Source organism: Fusarium subglutinans (genome assembly GCF_013396075.1).
Source record: "Fusarium subglutinans strain NRRL 66333 chromosome Unknown NRRL66333_c0000001, whole genome shotgun sequence".
Taxonomy (NCBI): Eukaryota; Fungi; Ascomycota; class Sordariomycetes; order Hypocreales; family Nectriaceae; genus Fusarium; species Fusarium subglutinans.
In genome coordinates, this window is record NW_023502064.1 from 986,361 (window position 1) to 1,003,240 (window position 16,880).

At 47.5% G+C, this 16,880-nt stretch overlaps 7 protein-coding genes across 7 annotated transcripts; 4 read left to right on the plus strand and 3 right to left on the minus strand.

The window, feature by feature from the left end:
- Positions 1–409: 409 nt before the first annotated feature.
- Positions 410–1,656, plus strand: FSUBG_313 (major facilitator superfamily transporter; the record flags this gene model as incomplete). The annotated part of the gene is made up of 4 exons (XM_036680978.1): positions 410–518; positions 567–696; positions 750–1,155; positions 1,204–1,656. The coding sequence occupies 4 exons, from the start codon at positions 410–412 to the stop codon at positions 1,654–1,656; spliced, it is 1,098 nt and encodes a 365-aa protein (XP_036544451.1).
- A 2-nt stretch (positions 1,657–1,658) lies between these two features.
- FSUBG_314 (uncharacterized protein) lies at positions 1,659–2,583 on the minus strand (the record flags this gene model as incomplete). Its single annotated transcript, XM_036680989.1, has 3 exons — positions 1,659–1,786; positions 1,957–2,420; positions 2,474–2,583. 3 exons carry the CDS (start codon positions 2,581–2,583, stop codon positions 1,659–1,661), a joined length of 702 nt encoding a protein of 233 aa, XP_036544452.1.
- Positions 2,584–3,953: 1,370 nt separating this feature from the next.
- On the plus strand, positions 3,954–6,142 carry FSUBG_315 (uncharacterized protein; the record flags this gene model as incomplete). The annotated part of the gene is made up of 5 exons (XM_036681000.1): positions 3,954–4,271; positions 4,324–4,840; positions 5,000–5,029; positions 5,076–5,479; positions 5,555–6,142. 5 exons carry the CDS (start codon positions 3,954–3,956, stop codon positions 6,140–6,142), a joined length of 1,857 nt encoding a protein of 618 aa, XP_036544453.1.
- A 1,484-nt stretch (positions 6,143–7,626) lies between these two features.
- On the plus strand, positions 7,627–9,307 carry FSUBG_316 (uncharacterized protein; the record flags this gene model as incomplete). Its single annotated transcript, XM_036681011.1, has 8 exons — positions 7,627–7,798; positions 7,869–7,982; positions 8,039–8,088; positions 8,155–8,168; positions 8,228–8,645; positions 8,710–8,911; positions 8,962–9,185; positions 9,239–9,307. The coding sequence occupies 8 exons, from the start codon at positions 7,627–7,629 to the stop codon at positions 9,305–9,307; spliced, it is 1,263 nt and encodes a 420-aa protein (XP_036544454.1).
- Positions 9,308–10,592: 1,285 nt separating this feature from the next.
- Positions 10,593–12,347, plus strand: FSUBG_317 (ent-kaurene oxidase; the record flags this gene model as incomplete). The annotated part of the gene is made up of 5 exons (XM_036681022.1): positions 10,593–10,931; positions 10,986–11,076; positions 11,129–11,197; positions 11,260–11,853; positions 11,911–12,347. The coding sequence occupies 5 exons, from the start codon at positions 10,593–10,595 to the stop codon at positions 12,345–12,347; spliced, it is 1,530 nt and encodes a 509-aa protein (XP_036544455.1).
- Positions 12,348–12,819: 472 nt separating this feature from the next.
- FSUBG_318 (uncharacterized protein) lies at positions 12,820–13,722 on the minus strand (the record flags this gene model as incomplete). The annotated part of the gene is made up of 3 exons (XM_036681033.1): positions 12,820–13,257; positions 13,313–13,332; positions 13,512–13,722. The coding sequence occupies 3 exons, from the start codon at positions 13,720–13,722 to the stop codon at positions 12,820–12,822; spliced, it is 669 nt and encodes a 222-aa protein (XP_036544456.1).
- A 2,151-nt stretch (positions 13,723–15,873) lies between these two features.
- Positions 15,874–16,414, minus strand: FSUBG_319 (small secreted protein; the record flags this gene model as incomplete). The annotated part of the gene is made up of 3 exons (XM_036681044.1): positions 15,874–15,991; positions 16,040–16,247; positions 16,297–16,414. The coding sequence occupies 3 exons, from the start codon at positions 16,412–16,414 to the stop codon at positions 15,874–15,876; spliced, it is 444 nt and encodes a 147-aa protein (XP_036544457.1).
- Between the last annotated feature and the right edge of the window lie 466 nt (positions 16,415–16,880).

The following is a 16,880-nucleotide window of genomic DNA, read 5'->3' on the forward strand; positions in this document are numbered from 1 at the left end:
TGTTATACACGCCAGGACAAGGTTCTATCACCACAAAAAATGCCTATAAAAGGCAGATGTGATTGCCGCAAGGGTACGCCCCCGATCTCGACCATAGACTATGTCAGAGGCTTTCGACAGTATCCCATGAACTTTTGGCTCTGCACGATTCTTTTATTTCTCGTGGAGCTCGGTTGTGCGATCCTTGCTGCCCCTTCGCCAATGCTTCTAGAGACAGCCGTTTGTCGGCACCATTTTGAGAAAGACAGGCAGCTTCTTAATGGAGAGCCAACAGACGAGTTTTGCAGGAGCAAGGAGGTACAAGTGCATTTCGCATTCGTGATAACTGTGCTGTCAACACTATCAACCTTGGCTGGTATGCAAAATCACAACATCCCTCCGAGGCAAAAGCTGACGGTGCAAAGCGACGATGATGCAAGTCCCTATGGGAATACTTGGGGACAAAGGCGGCATCCGCCTTGCTTTCATGCTGAATGCCACCAGTACTATCTTCTATTGGGGGTGCATAGCAATAGTAGGTATGGCGTCCCTCATCGCCCTTGAAGTAGGTCTACTCATCTTGATAGGATCGCAGCAACACCTTCCGCTCTGGTGCTTCTATCTCTCTCCAGTATTCATTCTCTTTGGAGGAGGACCATGGGTAACTGGCACGCTTGTTTTCGCTGCTGTTAGTGACAGTGTCAAGCCAGAACAAAGGTATACCGCAATTCCCATCATTCCCAACCCCAGAACTAACATGACCGTCGTAGAACAGCGGCGTTCTCAATCATCGAGGCAATATCAGGGATCGCGGACCTCGTCGGGCCAATCGTTGGCACAATGACGATGACTATTCACCTCGAGATTCCGTTTTCTCTCGCACTCGTGGTATTCTCTTTGATGTTCTTTCCAGCGAGCTATATTCGTGAGAACACAGTGAGCGACATGGAGGATGTTGGGCCATCACCGGCTGAGACAGAGTCACTTCTCAGTGTCGACAGCGCTCCGTATCGCGAAGAGACTGACTTAGAGCACACTGCCAGGGTCCTGCTCCCTTCACGAGCCGTTATATTCGGTATATGCTTTATCTGCTTCTTTTTCTTCCAGGTAGCAAGGGACTCCACGAACTACTTAATCCCTTGGGTATCTTTACGCTTTGAGGAGACCATGGCTCGGGTATGCTGGCTCACTCAACAACAAGGCTTTTAATTAACCATGTCACAGGCCGGGCTTCTGTTCTCACTACGCGCAATCATGTCATCTCTTCTATACTTTGTTATTTTGCCTCTTGCAACTTCTTGGATAGACCAGGCTTGGCCAAGTGCAAACAGAGATCTTACACTTTCTGCATCTGGTGCTCTTTGTTGCACATTGGGCACTCTCGTCGTCGCAGCCGCACCAAACCTTGCGACAGTTGCTATTGGATTTGCACTATCGGTCCTGGGATCAAGCATGACCGTCACATTGCGATCTTTCCTTGCTTCAAATGTGCATAATGCCTTTTCAGGGCGGTTGTTCGCGGGTATCTCTATGACAGGAACGATTGGTAGCCTCGTTGGCATGCCCGTCATGGGAGCTGCCTATTCTTTGGGCATCAACTACAATATTGGGCTTCCTTTCTTGGTTTCAGCAGTAAGTTACATCGAATCAGCATGTAACCCAGTCGTGGCGGGCTAACATTATCTCAGCTCTCGTATTTTCTCGTACTTGGACTCCTTGTATGGCTTGCATCGAAACTCTGATATAGTGAGGGAGACAGCAGACGCATACGCGAAAAGGTCAAAAGCATCGAGAAAGTCCTTTATGACTATCGAGTCAATATTCACTGAATTAAAGATCACCTCGAAGTCACATGGATATGTTCTGACTATCTGAACTAGCTGCGCTCATACTTCTTATAACACGGTTAAACATGCTTTGGACAGACCCAACAAGCCCGTGCAAGTTTGATTGTGGAATCATTCAGACCACTCTTACAATCGAAAGACCAGACAGACGGACTATGGGTTGGGGTGAGATCAACGCTGAGGTCCTCAGGCCTAGAGGCAGGCACAGTGAAGTTGACACGGCCTCGATTCTTCTCGATGCGACCGACGATTTCATCTTCACCAATGACGCAGATCCCCAGGACATCCAAGAGATTTGTCTCAGCCAAAAAGGCACGAAGCCGTTCCGCAAACCCAGCTGGCAAGGGGACGTCCTTATACTCCTCTTGGCCAGGATGATTGAAGCCAAACTCATATGGCTCCAGCATATCATCCCAAAAGCGCCACGACCGTGGGACTAGGTAGCCTCCGGCCATTCTGCCATCTGGAGGAACAGGCCATGGGGTTGAAACGTGGCCGAATTCCACAACACGCTCGCCTTCTTCAATGGAGAAGTGTTTGTGAAGCAGGGCGAGGCCAACCGTGCCAGTAACCTCAAACTGTTGAAAGATGTCTCTGCATTGATCATGAGAAGGAATGTCTGGTAGACGCAAACTGGAGGGCCTCACCTCAGTTCTGCCAGGTCAGCTCTGTCTCCGAGCTTGGCCAAGCGTTCACTGAGAAGTTTGTTGGACTCGCCCAGCGTGGACAAGCTGTTGAATACGTCAATGTGCCACATGTTGGTAAGCTGTTGTGCAAATAGAAAACGTGGGAATTATCGGAAAAACTGAAATTAGTAGCTGATTTGGTTTAGCTAACGTTGATACTTTCCGATAGCGTTAGAACGAGGGCCTCGATACATCATATTTTATGGCCTCATCCTATGAGGCTCTGAGTCTAAACTTCGTTCCACCCATCATCCCACGTACATCAGCACTTGGCCATCCAACTCTGTTGATGACTCCCACCTTTCATCAATAATTTACCGGTTATATGCTGCAATTCGACCACTCATGTCCATCAGTTATATCCGATGCCTAACTTGAGGCCTACCCTACCCATGACTTGTATGACATCAAGGTCCACGCGGAGCCTCACGTTGAAAAATGCACAGTATCTGGGAACAAGGAAACTGGTCGGAAATGGATGTGACTTGGCCGCTTTACCTCGGGTCATGAGGCTCTAGAATCGGTTGCATGCACGGTGCATGTATCTTATCCTCGGGGAGCGCAAAAGCTTCCGATATCACATCGACAAACAAGAATAAACTGGCCTAAAGAGATGCAAAGATCTTCTAAAATTGTCTAAATATTTTCGTCACTTCGGATATAGGTATCTCGGGCCAGTGGATGCATGTACAAAAGACTGATGGAGTGATGGGCATGCCATTTATGGTGATTCCAGGCTGATCCATGCAGCATTCCCTGCACACCGACTTCGAAAAGAAATATGCCCGCGTCAGCATTTGCTGAGTGGCTTCGCACAGCCTCGTTTCGGAGCGGGCAACATATGCACGCTGGCATCATTATTATTTGGAGTCATTTTCTGCATGGTTTAGTCCCTTTGCTAGAAAGTTTTAGCATTGACCTCAAACCTTGAATAAAACAGATATAAGACAGGAGTTTCCAATTTCCCAGGTCTTCTCTGGTCCTCAAAACTGGTCTGACACTTAAGAAAGGTGATATGATTTCACCCTGGGTCGTGTAACACACCAAGATAACACATTGCTTATTCTGGCCTCTTGCAGCTACCCAACGGATTTACTCAATGTGCAAAAGCCACATCGCATGAAATAAGCCGGCTTGAGACATACATGTCGTACATCTTAACCAAACGGAGGATGTCCTCCGCATCAATCATGTTCTGCAAGTGAGCAGCCTCCGTAGGTCGTCCAACCTGACACCGTCACGCCCTCCATTTTCTCGCGGTCATCAGTTAATTAAGGAGGATCACATGGTAGAAGGAAATGTTACAAGAAACCACTGAGGAGTCTACGATTGTAGTGAGTGCTACCAACCATCGGACATGTGTAAAGTGTTCACAGGCAGTTTCGTAGACTTGGTCTAACCGTCACACAACTTTCTCATTCACATTGGCCATCATTTAGCCATGTCACATCACTTTTCACCTAACTCTAGTATAATCTCCGGCCCCGGTGGGGATACTCGATCTGCGAGTGACGTATGCGATGGGACTGAACCATTCAGCTACGCGAATGGCGATTTCCGCCGAGACCATGTCCGCTTCGCCGCTGAATTGGGCAGCGTTGTCGAAGAAGCCGTTACATCAATTGTAACGAGACACGGAGGTGCTGGTATTGACAAGAGCCTTGCCTGGGAAGCCATTCAGAGTCTCGCAAGGTCCAAGCTTGACGAACTCACAGGCGACTTGATAGCGCAGGGGAGCCAAGGCTTTTACCCTTCAAACGTACGTATGAATCAGGTAGATCTAGTCAATATAAAACTAAAAAATTTGCCAGAATTTTGTTTCTGCCGCTGGACTTTCGCTCGTCTCCCCTGAAAATGCTGGTCCTGTGAACCACGATGTCCCATTGATGACAGACTTGGATGTGTTCTCGGATGAACAGCCTCCTGGCTTCGAAAATGTTCAAGCACTGGAATTTCCAGACTTCGAATATGCAGTTTATGAGGATGGGCCCTTTTCACAGATTCCCATTCCAAGTCCCTCATCCGGAACGATCACTCTGCCGACTAATAGCCCATCGTTACAAGAGCCTTGTCCCGATGAAGTTTCTGTTGAATCATCTACGACAGGCAGCACACGCACTATCACAGCTAGTCCTGCCTCTAGACACCATGGTGCAGCGTCCAGACAGGTGGGACAAAGACTCGAGATTCCTCCAGTACGGCACCACGATTCTTGGCCCCAAAGAAGCTTCAAACCTTCGTCCAAGCGTTCCATCAGTCAAACTGATCGGTTGATGCAAAACAACCTGGCAAAACAGTCTGATAAGCGACCTAGGCGCGGAAGACCGAGTGAGCGGCCAAGTTGTGCTCGTTGCAAAATTCAGAAAAGAAAAGTGAGGGTGGAATCCTCGAAGTTCAGGAGAGAGCTGACAAACGTAAAGTGCCATGGTAATGAAAAGACTTGCGAGTCGTGTTCATCTATGTATCCGGAGCTCTGTGTTCCCGCAGATTTCAAAGGGTCGCGAACTCTACTTCATAGTCAGTCATCAAGTCTAGTACAAAGTTCAATGCTAAGATACTGTAGGCTTATACCAAACACGTATTCAATCTTTACTCGACAACGTCGCTGGATGGTTCCCGATAGAACCCTGTAATACAGTAACTATTAAGATCTCAAATGGATTTATGCCAACATTGCAAGTGACACTGAAGCCGTACATACCTTACAGCCAAGGTGCTCTCACTCATGTCCTGTTTCGCGGGACTGAAGCTGGAAGGATTACTCCCCGCGCTGAGAGCACAGCATTCTCTCTGGAAGACGGCACTCTAAGGCCGGAGAAGATCGATGCTTATTGTGATCGCCTCGCATTCGATTTAGCACTGAATGAAGGACGGCAGGCAACGGATAGGAATAGACTGGCCAGTCATATCCTCATGTTTGCCACGACACAATGTGCAGGGCCTCAACAAATGCCTAGTATAGAAGGGGTATGTATCTCCATCGCTGGCCATTTTGCCTTTCATGACTCTTCGCGCGCATGACTTAGGACTAACTTGATATAGATCAGCTTGGTACAGCTTGCGCTACGATTCTGGGCCATGCAGACTGTATTTTTCAAGTATCCCTGGACGATAGTGAAAGGTGCCTCGGATATAGGTATGTGGCCGCTGAATATCCCTGGATGCTGGTTTGGAAAGACACTACTCCCGCGACTTGTCAACCAACAACTTGACAAGGCCTTCGAGATCCGTATGGATGAACTTGAGCGAGAGATCCTTGGACGACTTCAAGACGTGATCCTCCGCCGTGACCGAAGCACGTACTGGTGTGCCATCTTCTTAACAACTTTCATACTCTTACATAGTCTCGAGAAAGACTCATGGAACATGCACGCCTGGGAGTACGAGAAGAACCGCGAAGGGGGGACCCGTTGGCCTTTGAGGAGAGATCCATGTGATTACTATGGCCAGAACAAACATATCGCAGATACATTGACGACATATTTCCGTATTGTGACGAATGGGCATGCGCTGTTTGCCATGGACTGGACAAAACCTTCAAACCAAGGACTCCTGGGTCAGAGTTTGCATGCTCGATCACTGATTAAGGGTATACAAAAAGACCTGCAGGATCCCCAGTCCAGTGAGTAAATTGCCCCTCCGACTTGAAATACTAGATACTAATCAGATAGCAGTCTACAAAAGGGAACTGTGTGCCCCAAACGAGTTCCGGAGGGATGATGTTGAGAGCTTGAACTATCACTACACCAAGAGATTAATTTTGGGTTAGACCAGATTTTTATTCTATAAATACCTCCGCTATCAAACTATATGAGAATATTCCGGGCTAGTGCTGGGAATCTCTTGCTGCGTTGTATTCGTTCCTAGACCTGCCAACACCGCCATTCTGGTGGCGGGCTATTGATACATTCATCTAGCCGTCATCAAAACGCCCCTGCGCATAAATTCCCTGTAAAGCTCCGACACTATCGGGTGGATCTGCGGGTAACCGATCTTAGCTCAGGGGCAAGGCAGAATTTGCTCTTGGCACTTACAAATATACTGTATATTCACTCCATAATCTGGGTATCTTTTTACAATAATTCAAGCCCAACCTAATTGCTTTGCCAACAATTTCTGTCTTGTCCTCCCTTGCAAGAGGTGGCCTCAGCACCTCAGCTGACAGTTGGTGGCTGGTGAGACAATGCCTGTCACAGCTTCACCTTTGGCATGCTCTCATTTGTACTTCGGCGCCGCGCGTAGGGAAAAGGGTCATCGGGATGTCGGAGCCACATCGAGATTGGAGTATCTTGCTCCGAGAGCAACTTCAAGCTGTGTAACGCGACGCGTGTGATCTTTTCCTTGGAGCTCTTTGGATCAGGCTGCGGCGATGGTCAGCACGACTGGCTACACAAGCGGGTGAGTGCTGCTGACCTTGTTATTAACACGTTCCGCTGTCTCACCCATTTTGTAATGGATCAGGTAACAGTGCGGTATGTGTGCTGGCTGGCTGGGTACACGCAATTTTGTTGGATATTCAGAAATGATTTTAGTCTACTTGCTTCTTTACAGCAGCAAGGGAGTCTGCTACCGAGCTCTCTTATACCACTATTCATCTTCATACTCATCGCCCTGCCAGAGTTCTATCCCCTTAGCGTCGGAAAGTATGAAAGTTTAAGTATTCTAATGTTTTCCGATTGAATTTCCGCCTTTTTGAAGCTACATGATAGAGGCCATCAAGAACTAGATTGCGGAAATTCACCTGCGGGCATGAAGTCTAACACAGCCTGTCTATCTTTGACGCCTCTGATTCGTCTGCTTCCATCACCCTGCATATCTGAATGTGATTATGTGACATGGGGCAGCGTGATACATTGTTCCCTCTGCAGCTGATATCCTTGCAGTGTGGCAACCATCCTGAATTGTCTTTCCCGAACGCCGTTGGTTTGCTCCCCGCTGCCGGGAAGTGTGTGGCCTCACGTCTTCGCCATTTCCGAGGTCTTGTCCAATATACTTTCCCTTCTTCTTCTCCCTTCTCTCTGACATCAGTGCTCTCACCTGCTCTCGCCCGGTAAATAAGCCAGGATGCCTTGCGATCAATTGATTCCACGTCTTGCTAGTACCCAGCTGTAAACATGATGCGGTCTGATACGAAAGTCGCCTGCTTGGCATTGGTCTTCTTGGGTCTCATGACCTTAGGCGACTCCGTCACCGACAGCCTTTTCCCCGCTCTCGCCGATGACGCTCAAACCCAGTCGGGTCACTGGAATCTGGGGACCGCGGCTCTTGTGCTCAAAGGCGTGTCTGGTGAGTTGGCGCTTCATCTTTAGCGAGCGACCCCAGCTAAATGTGGCTTGATTACTGACATAAAGCACAGATATTATAGGCCAATTTATGATTGGCTATCTTCTCAACACCAAGTCTAAACATCATGCCATGAATCTTAACGCCACGAGTATCTTTGTCGCCAGTTTTGTCACATTGTTGAGCTGTATGCAGCTATCAAGCAAACAACCCTCACAAACTCAAAACTAATAATAGCTATAGTATGTTACGAACAGCAATGGCCTATCTTGGTTGCCGTAGTAGGCCCTCTAGTAAGATGTATCGGTGGAGGGTCTCATGCCTCATCATTTCTCATACTCTCCATACTCCATGATCAGGCCCCTCAATACCGGTCTGCTCCCTCATCCTTCGCATCCCAACGTTTATGACTTTATGCTGATGGTTTCTCAGGTTCGCAAGCTACTACTACACTGGAGCTGTTTCAGTCGTGGCTCAGGCTTTAGGTCCATTCTTTGCGTCCAACCTCGCTGATTCCAGTCACCTCCTACCGGGAATACTGTCTGGAACCTGCTGCCTTATCGGCTTTTGGATCGTTGACTCAATGAAATTCACGCCTTGCGAGAGCAATAATTCTAGTCATGGTGAATCCACTTCTTTGCTGCCTAATCACCAAAACGATGTTGAGCTTAAGAGCCTCAACATTTCGGTTACGGAGTACTTGTCTAGATGCTTTGGCGAGACGTCTCTTATCAGAACTTCGGGTCTAATATTTCTGCCACAAATATTTTTCCTCATGGCTATTTGCAAATCAACTCGGCCACTTTTCAAAGCATACATTCAGCATAGAGACGATGTTAGTCCTACAGAGGTACGCATATGAATTCGTATATCTAGTTCATACGCACCATTACTTACCCCAATTCTGTATCCAGGCTGCGGATTTATGGCTTCTCCGCAGTGTCATGAGTGTTGTCATTTTTGGCATCATCTTACCAGGCATTGTTCTGCGCACTGCACCGAGGGTCCCATATCCTAACAGTATCAACCTTCACGCCGCCCGAGCCAGCGTTTTATTTATCTCGATTGGTGCCTTCATGATAGGTCTATCAGGTTCTCTACGTTCCATCACAGCAGGTATGTCGTACCCAAAAGTTAAAGATGTCATTTCTAAGACCAGTTCCAAGCCCTTGTGATAAATACTCTTGGTGTTGCAACTGATCTGAGCCTGCTTGCCTTTGCGTCGTGTAGCTTTAGTAGCTCCGATGCAGGAACTGTCATGATGACTTTGGCATCGATCGAGAGCGCCGGAACGTTGCTTGGAATTGGTGTTTTATACCCGATCTATCAATGGAGTATTAGCGAAGACCTACCGTTTCTACTAGGGGGTGTTCCTTACTACATATGTGGGGTGAGTGTATGCACTTTAAGTCTATGTAGTCTACCTGCTAACTCCAACTACAGTCTCTTTACGCAATCACTGCCGTAGTTTTGTGGTCTTCAAGAACTAGAAGCCAAGCTACTGAGTCATGAACTGAGGTATGCAGCATCATTCTTGCAAGAACCGTGCTAATAGATGTCCTCCCCAATGTAGGGGATCTAATCATCCTCACTATCCCATGTTGGCAAGGTCTTGAGTCTTATCATGAGAAGGATATTGGTCAACAAGCCTTGAAATTACGTGACGAATATTCGGTGACGGGGTGTTCAGAAAGCCCTATCATGGGGCAGAAATACCCAAACGGTTCAATTAAGAACTTGGAGGCTAATGATAAGAACGGTGGTGTGATGAGGTACCATTGACCAACTCAGCAGGGTTCACAGGACTGCAGACCGTGGTACTCAAGAGCTCTTTTCCTTTTTCTTGTCAAGTTACGGAAGCCGGTATCTATTCTCCTCTTCCAGCAAGAAGTCACCGGCTATAAACAGTATCAGAGGGTAGATTAGCCGTTCTTGAAAATCAACGAGCCGAAGTCATTTGCCTGCTACTGGTGGGCCTAACCTGTGATACTCTTTTATAAACTGCCGGCCTTGGCGTAGTTCGGCTCTTCTCCCATTACATTATTGTATCTTGCTGGGCTATATCGTAAACTTCATGTCACAAGATAAACCTTGACCACAGAAGAGTCAGGATACTTGCATCAACACTTCGGACTCCTTCTGTCTCAGGACCCGAACAATGATGCAAAGAACTGGCAATGATGAATGGCTCGGGCTGTACATGAAGTCCGCGGAACTTGCACATATAGATAGACGTTTAGATGCAGGTTGTAACCCAACTTGAGACCACTCTTATGCAGCCAACCAAGAGCGGACTGTTTGCAAAGAAATGCATCATGAATCATCGTATCTCGATAGTGAGTATTCGTAAACGGCTCCAGACTGGTCGATCGTCGCCAAACGAATACGACGGGTCCACAGCGGTCATGCCCGTGCACACAACCTGTCCTGGTCCAGATACTCTCCTCTCCACCGCATTGCATGCATGGGCGTCGATACCGTTACATCACCCACTGAAGCGAGTCATTCAACGGGGGGAAGTTCTGTTTCAAAGAGTAATTTCGCCAAGTTTTTACGAAATATCCACTTCAGATGCCTCGGTAGTTGAGAACATGCTCGGGGTCGGGCCCATGAAGGTCCCCGTCATATGAGCTTCGGGTCTTCGGGCGGCACTAACTGCAGATCATCTACGCCACTACAGATCCAGTTCTGTCGATCGTATATCGGATCTCAAAGTATATAATCTATACATCATGAGAAGAATATCTATTCATCAAGCTCAGGACAGGACAGTCCCAGAGTTCAGCAATTATCTCTCATGTCGTCTTATCTAGATCTCCTTCTGGGCAACTCCCAGTATGCCATCTTTTGTGGCGTCACTTTATTCACTCTATTCGTCATACGATACTCTTTACTCGGCCATGTTACAAAGTTCCCGGTCTTGAATCCGAAAAAGTCACTCGAGCTTACCAGCAACCGTGCAACTCAGGACTTCATTGTCGACAGCAAGAATATTCTCACAACTGGCAGAGCTTTGTATAAGGACCAGCCTTACAGAGCGTACACAGACTGGGGAAAAGTAATCGTGATTCCACCCAAGTTTCTCGATGCCCTGAAGAGCCACAAGCAGTTGGACTTTACGATTCCTGCTGAAGATGTACGATTTACTTCTCATAGTGGCTCCCTGATCGTAGGGACTGATTTTCAGCAGGACTCTCATGCATATGTTCCCGGATTTGATCCCTTTGTTTCTGAGCCCAACATATCTAAAGTTGTGACCAAGTACTTGACCAAATCTTTGAGTTGGTTTCCTGTTTGTTCATGACCGAAGACATACTAACTCTTTTGGCTCAGCTAAGCTCACGGCACCACTCTCTGATGAGGCATCTCTGGCGTTTCGTCAAGTTCTTACTGACTCCACTGGTAAGTATCTTCCATAGATACCTCTGGGGTCGAATAGAGACTAATCTTGCCGCACGTTGTAGAATGGCATGAAATGCACCCTCAGCATGACATAGTGCGTATCGTATCGCGTATGTCATCACGAGTATTCATGGGTGAAGCCCTCTGCCGCGACGACGAATGGGTCAGATCCAGCGGTGATTATACCGTTCAGTCCTTCAAGACGGGCGACATTCTACGGACGTATCCTCGATGGTCTCGACCCTTTGTGCATTGGTTTCTTCCATCATGCTGGACGCTGCGTAAGAAATTGGATAAAGCAATCAGATGTCTTAAGCCTCATCTTGAACGTCGCAGTGTTATCTCAGCAGAGGCTGAATCACTGGGAAAGCCATCGCCTTTCGACGATTCGATCGAATGGTACAAGAAAGAAGGCTCTACACGTAACCCAGCACTCCTACAAATCTCATTGTCGCTCGTGGCTATCCACACAACGTCCGATTTGCTCATGGAAACGCTGTTCAATGTTGCTCAGCATCCTGATTTATTCCAGCCTCTTCGCGAAGAGATCACGAATGTTTTGAGTACAGAGGGACTCAAGAAGACAGCCCTATATAATCTGAAGCTCATGGACAGTGTCATCAAAGAGTCTCAGAGATTGCGGCCAGTTTTACTCGGTAAGTGGCTCAGCAAGTATCCCACAATTTATACCTTGCGTCTAACCACTTTTCCAGGCTCCTTTCGAAGGCAGGCTATGGCAGACATCACTCTTCCAAATGGCGATGTGATCAAGAAAGGAGAAAAGATTGTCTGCGATACAACTCACATGTGGAACGGCGATTACTATGAAGAAGCTGCAAAATTTGACGGCTATCGTTTCTTGCGAATGCGGGAGGCATCTGAGCAAGACAAGCATCCTCATCTTGTCAGCACTAGCTTTGATCACCTGGGCTTTGGTCATGGCAATCATGCGTGCCCTGGGCGCTTCTTTGCGGCGAATGAGATCAAGATCGCGTTGTGTCATATGCTCTTGAAGTATGATTGGAAGCTGGCGGATGGTGTAGTTCCTAAGCCGTCAGGTTTTGGGATGGCTTATTTGCCTGATCTCCAGGCTAAGCTGCTTATCAGGCGAAGGAAAGAGGAATTGGATATTGACTCTATCGAGACTTAAGACAGAGGGTTGTGAATCTTGTGATCTCAAGGCTGCTAGTCATTAGGTCAATCAGCTGAGGAGAAAGGCAAAAGATCGACTTCATTCTCAACGAACATTCTTTACAGGGACAGGAGTGTTCTGTACAGTTTCTGCTTAACGTGTCGTTATATTTTAGTTGATCGTATATCATCAACACGGTTCTGGATAGTCATCTCTGTCATACTCTCCAGTCCGCCGAGAATAAGAACGAAACATGCGTCTGGGTTTCGAAACACTTCCTCTGTCCCCTCGTTCTGCCAGCCTCGTTTCACTATCTAGCCCTTGGAAATCTTCTAGATGATATGTCCCATTGCTAAGCCTACTTGAGAACGTTCCGTCGGCTATGATGCCGCAATGCTTGTCACGAGCGATCTTGCCTATAAGATCCGCCATTGACATCTCAATGTGTAATTTTACAGTATATGCTAGTGGATGAAACTGCATGTATCTGTCAACAGTTAGCATGTTCAAAGTAGGTCGGGGACTTGGGGACAAAGGCATACACAAAGGTATTTCGTAAACTCATCATGGCAATGATAAGAACATCCATGCTCAAGGAAAACCCAATGATAATCATATTAAAATGCGTCAACCTCTTGTACTTGGTAAGGCCGTGAATAATAAGATTTTTTCGAACGATGTGGATGAAGTAGAAATTCAAACAGCCGTCGACAATAAGATAGATGACTTTTTCGCATCGGTCCCACCACTCATTGATGTGGATATATCGCTCAGATACTTGCAATCGCGCTGGAATCCATATGCAGTAGACGGAAATATTAACGGCCGTTATAAGTGTGCCGATGAGGACTTTGAGGCGGTATGCTTTCTTTTTGTTGGTGAGGAGGATACCGCAGCGGTTGACGATGATTTGGAGGAGGAATTGGACCTATCGGGCGAGGGTTAATTTTGGCGGTTCGAGCGGATGACTTTGAAATTCGTACCTGAAGAGCCCATGACGTGACTAAGAAGCGGTCAGTCAAATTCATATCGAAGCGACTGGAAACTTACGAATTGTAAAATAAAATGCAAAGCTGTGATTGCTGCTGTCAGTCAAAATTCTCATCGCCGATACCGGGACAACTAACCTCGGGGGTATAACGTCCAGTAAATGCAAGATACAAAGAATCATAAAAATCGTACAGACCGTCAACTCCCCCCAGACCATTATAATATAAGCATTTCGAAACACCCGTAGGCCATGGCGCTGATACACCTGCCAGGTCTGCCTAATGGCCTTGAAGACAGTCAACCATCCAAAACCAAGCGTGAAGCCGAACGCCGTCGAGGCGATGACAAGGTCACCTCTTGTAACTTCCTGGGCTTTGTAGTGGGGAGAGAGGAGTGTTAACATGGCATGTTAGATGGGAAATCATTTGGGCGTGGTATCTCGGGTGAAGTTTTCCATGGTTGAGGAATTAGAGATGCATAAGAGGGAAAGAGAATTAAGAGAAGGACATCATAGACTAGAGGTGAGAAAAGCAAATACTTGGCCGAGGGCACATGCAGGGTGATATGTAGCGGCAGGCTAATGATTGGGAGTTGTTGAGATGCTAGCTGAAGCCCCTTCATGCACGTCGGTTCATAATGTATCATTGACGTAACTCGATTAGCAATGTCTGAGTGCGAATAAGTACCGTCTACTGTAGCATCAACCAAAGGGGAGAACCTTAAGAGTGCCTCTTTTTGCCCCTAATCTCCAAAGCAGTTCAAGCCTTTCCCCGCGTCGGCAGATTCCAGACCGAAAGAGGCGCCGTCACTACCGACAGCCCGTTAAGAGCCGTGCTCTTGTGTGCTGTACATACTTGGTATCCGAGTCGTGCTCGTGGTTTTGTTTTGCTATGTGCTGCTTTTCTTGGAGTATTGGGTAACAAGATCTGCGTGCCAAGTGACGTTCTGTGTTACTGATAAGTGACCTATCGATTAAAGCGCTGCGCATCAACCAATTGGTGGTCGCGAGTGGCTGCAGATCGGCGGTGATGTGTTGAGGCTGAGACTTTTGAACGAGTCAAGCAGGGAGAGTTTGAGGGAGCAGCGTCTAGACCGTGTCCAATTGCATTGTGGTGAATTGATTCATTTCGTGGCAATCCAGTCTCTTTGACCCCTCATGTTCCAGCGGTCGACATCACTCAAACTCTATCCATCGTCTTTCGAGGACACCACTCGTGTCGTGGCATCTTCATTTCGCCTACGAAATCACTCTCCTCACCGCCTTTAGCATATTACCTATCAACATTCACATAAAAAAGAAAAGCAAAAAAAAAAACGTGTGTAATTAGGGCTAGATATGGCGCAGGCCATCTGTCTTCCCAACGACTCGGTTCGTCACCCGCTTTCCTAAGGATAATCCCTCCCCGCTAGCAACCGGATCGTCAAGCCACAGCTGCCGTTAGCACAACCAAAAGATTGGGATCTTCCACTGCGATGAGGATACTGCTTTCAGCTTTGCCGCGCTGTGTGCACAGTAGCTGAGTCAGGATGGAGACGAATCGGATGCGGCTCGTGCCGAGGCCCATGACTCCACACTGAGCAAACTGAGGAGTCGGCTTTATCCCCTGAGGCGATCAATCGAATTGTCGCTTATGCTGGTACTGAATTTACACTAATGGGCTCGAGTATTTGAGGGCCAGTGTTGAAATGTCAGCTGGACTGTCTGTACATACATGCAGCTTTTGGCGGCTGATGGCTGAGCTAAGGTTGAATGCTGGAGCGCCTCTCATAGCTTGACACCGCTTAATCTGGCTTGGGTTTGGCAAAGAGCATTTCCGGCGTGACACATTGCGAGACGATCTCAAGGAGATAATAAAAAGTTCCTAACAATTCCTGCAATTCTAACAAGTCGTGCTATTTCGCATAAGCCCAATCCAGCTTGGCCGACTGTGTGTTCATTTAGTTCCATCGTTTGCTTCCCCGCAAATTCGAGCTAGGTGATCGCCCTCTAATTGAAGCCGGTGCAGACGAAACGGCACTCATGACACTAACGAGTTCAGGAGGCTTGAGAAAGGGTCTGTGCAAAGATCAATCATTTCGGTCCCGGTTTTAGAACCGTTGAGACGATCAGGCTTCAATGAGGCTGATGTCGACGAGAAGAATGCCATGTCGAGGTAGCTGTTCGCCGATGGTGCCCAGTCTGACTCAACTACCCTACAGCTAGTGCAAATGCTGAAACTGTCAACATTGATAGGCCATAGACAATGCTGTGAAGCACTAGGGCCTGTGACGTCCCAGAATGATACACGGAGGTTTGCAAGCTCTTCTCCTCCCACCGAAATCGTCCGATTAGGGGAACTGTGTTGAGCCATTGGCGTCCACATTCTTGTACATTGGCCATCGGCTACGCCAGCGCACACTTGGGTCTCACATTCGTAAAAGATCATGAAACAAACGTTATATATCATTTATTTATCCGGAAGCGTATGTACTGAGAAGTTCCTTCTCTTTTTATCGATATAAGACCATTTTTCAACCATCCTAGCGACATGAGTCTCGCTTCGGTATCAACAGTCTATGTGCAGTTCGTTCCTCCATGAACAAAAGTACCGTCAGAGTTCTCACAGCCACATGTTCCATCGTTAGGATCCTTGATACAGGTTGTTCCAACCCCAGAAGACTCTCCATTGTCGCTACTAATAGTCAGATCTATATCATGAACATCGTTATAGAACACTCACTTCCAGAAAAAGGTCCAGTAATCTGCATCAGCAGTGAGCTCGTCGGAAGTAGGAGCATCACATTCGTACGCTTCACAGGTGCCGTAGGGAGCACCGTTGTTGGCATCATATTGGTGATCGACCTTGAAGATGGCAAAGGTCTGCTGGCCAGAGACACGGGTGTTGTAGGCGCACTCAGCAGCCTGGATGGCGTTGGAGGTCTTGGATGCTGGTTGCAGCGTTAGTGTAGGATATGGATGGACAATAGGTTGACGCACGAGAGCATGATGGGCTCTTGGGGTATTTTCCCTTGGTGTTGCTCTGAGCAGGCTCAAGAGTAGCAGTAACGGCGCCTGCGATGGCAAGGACTGAAGCTAGTGTAGTGAGAGGATACATGATGAATGATATGAGGTTTTGAGCCGGCTACGGGAAATTAATAGTCTGGCTGTGTTGAGATAAGATTGTAGCTCCAAGATATTCGGAGACCTTATATACGACAATTTCTCTCCTTTGTTTCAAAGAAATTGAAGACGTGTTTTCGAAACATGCCATAGTGGAGATATCCATGATTCTCTCGGTGGAGCGCTCGCCCCTTGACCAATTCTAGCAAGGATAAAGTGGCTCATGCTCAACGACACCTGTCGTACTTATACGCGGCTTAAAACACGCATGGATATTATCTGGGTCTGTCAGCGTTGTTTGGGTGAAACAGCAGGTGTTGAGGTTGTGACTGGTGGAGATATTTGGCTGGATAAGCCGATAATCCGATGGCAATGTTTCGGAGATATTGTAAACTGGGGTATGTTTCCTGTGGATTGAGTAGCTGAGTTGGCCTCCATTGCCCACATTCCGTCTTCTGATA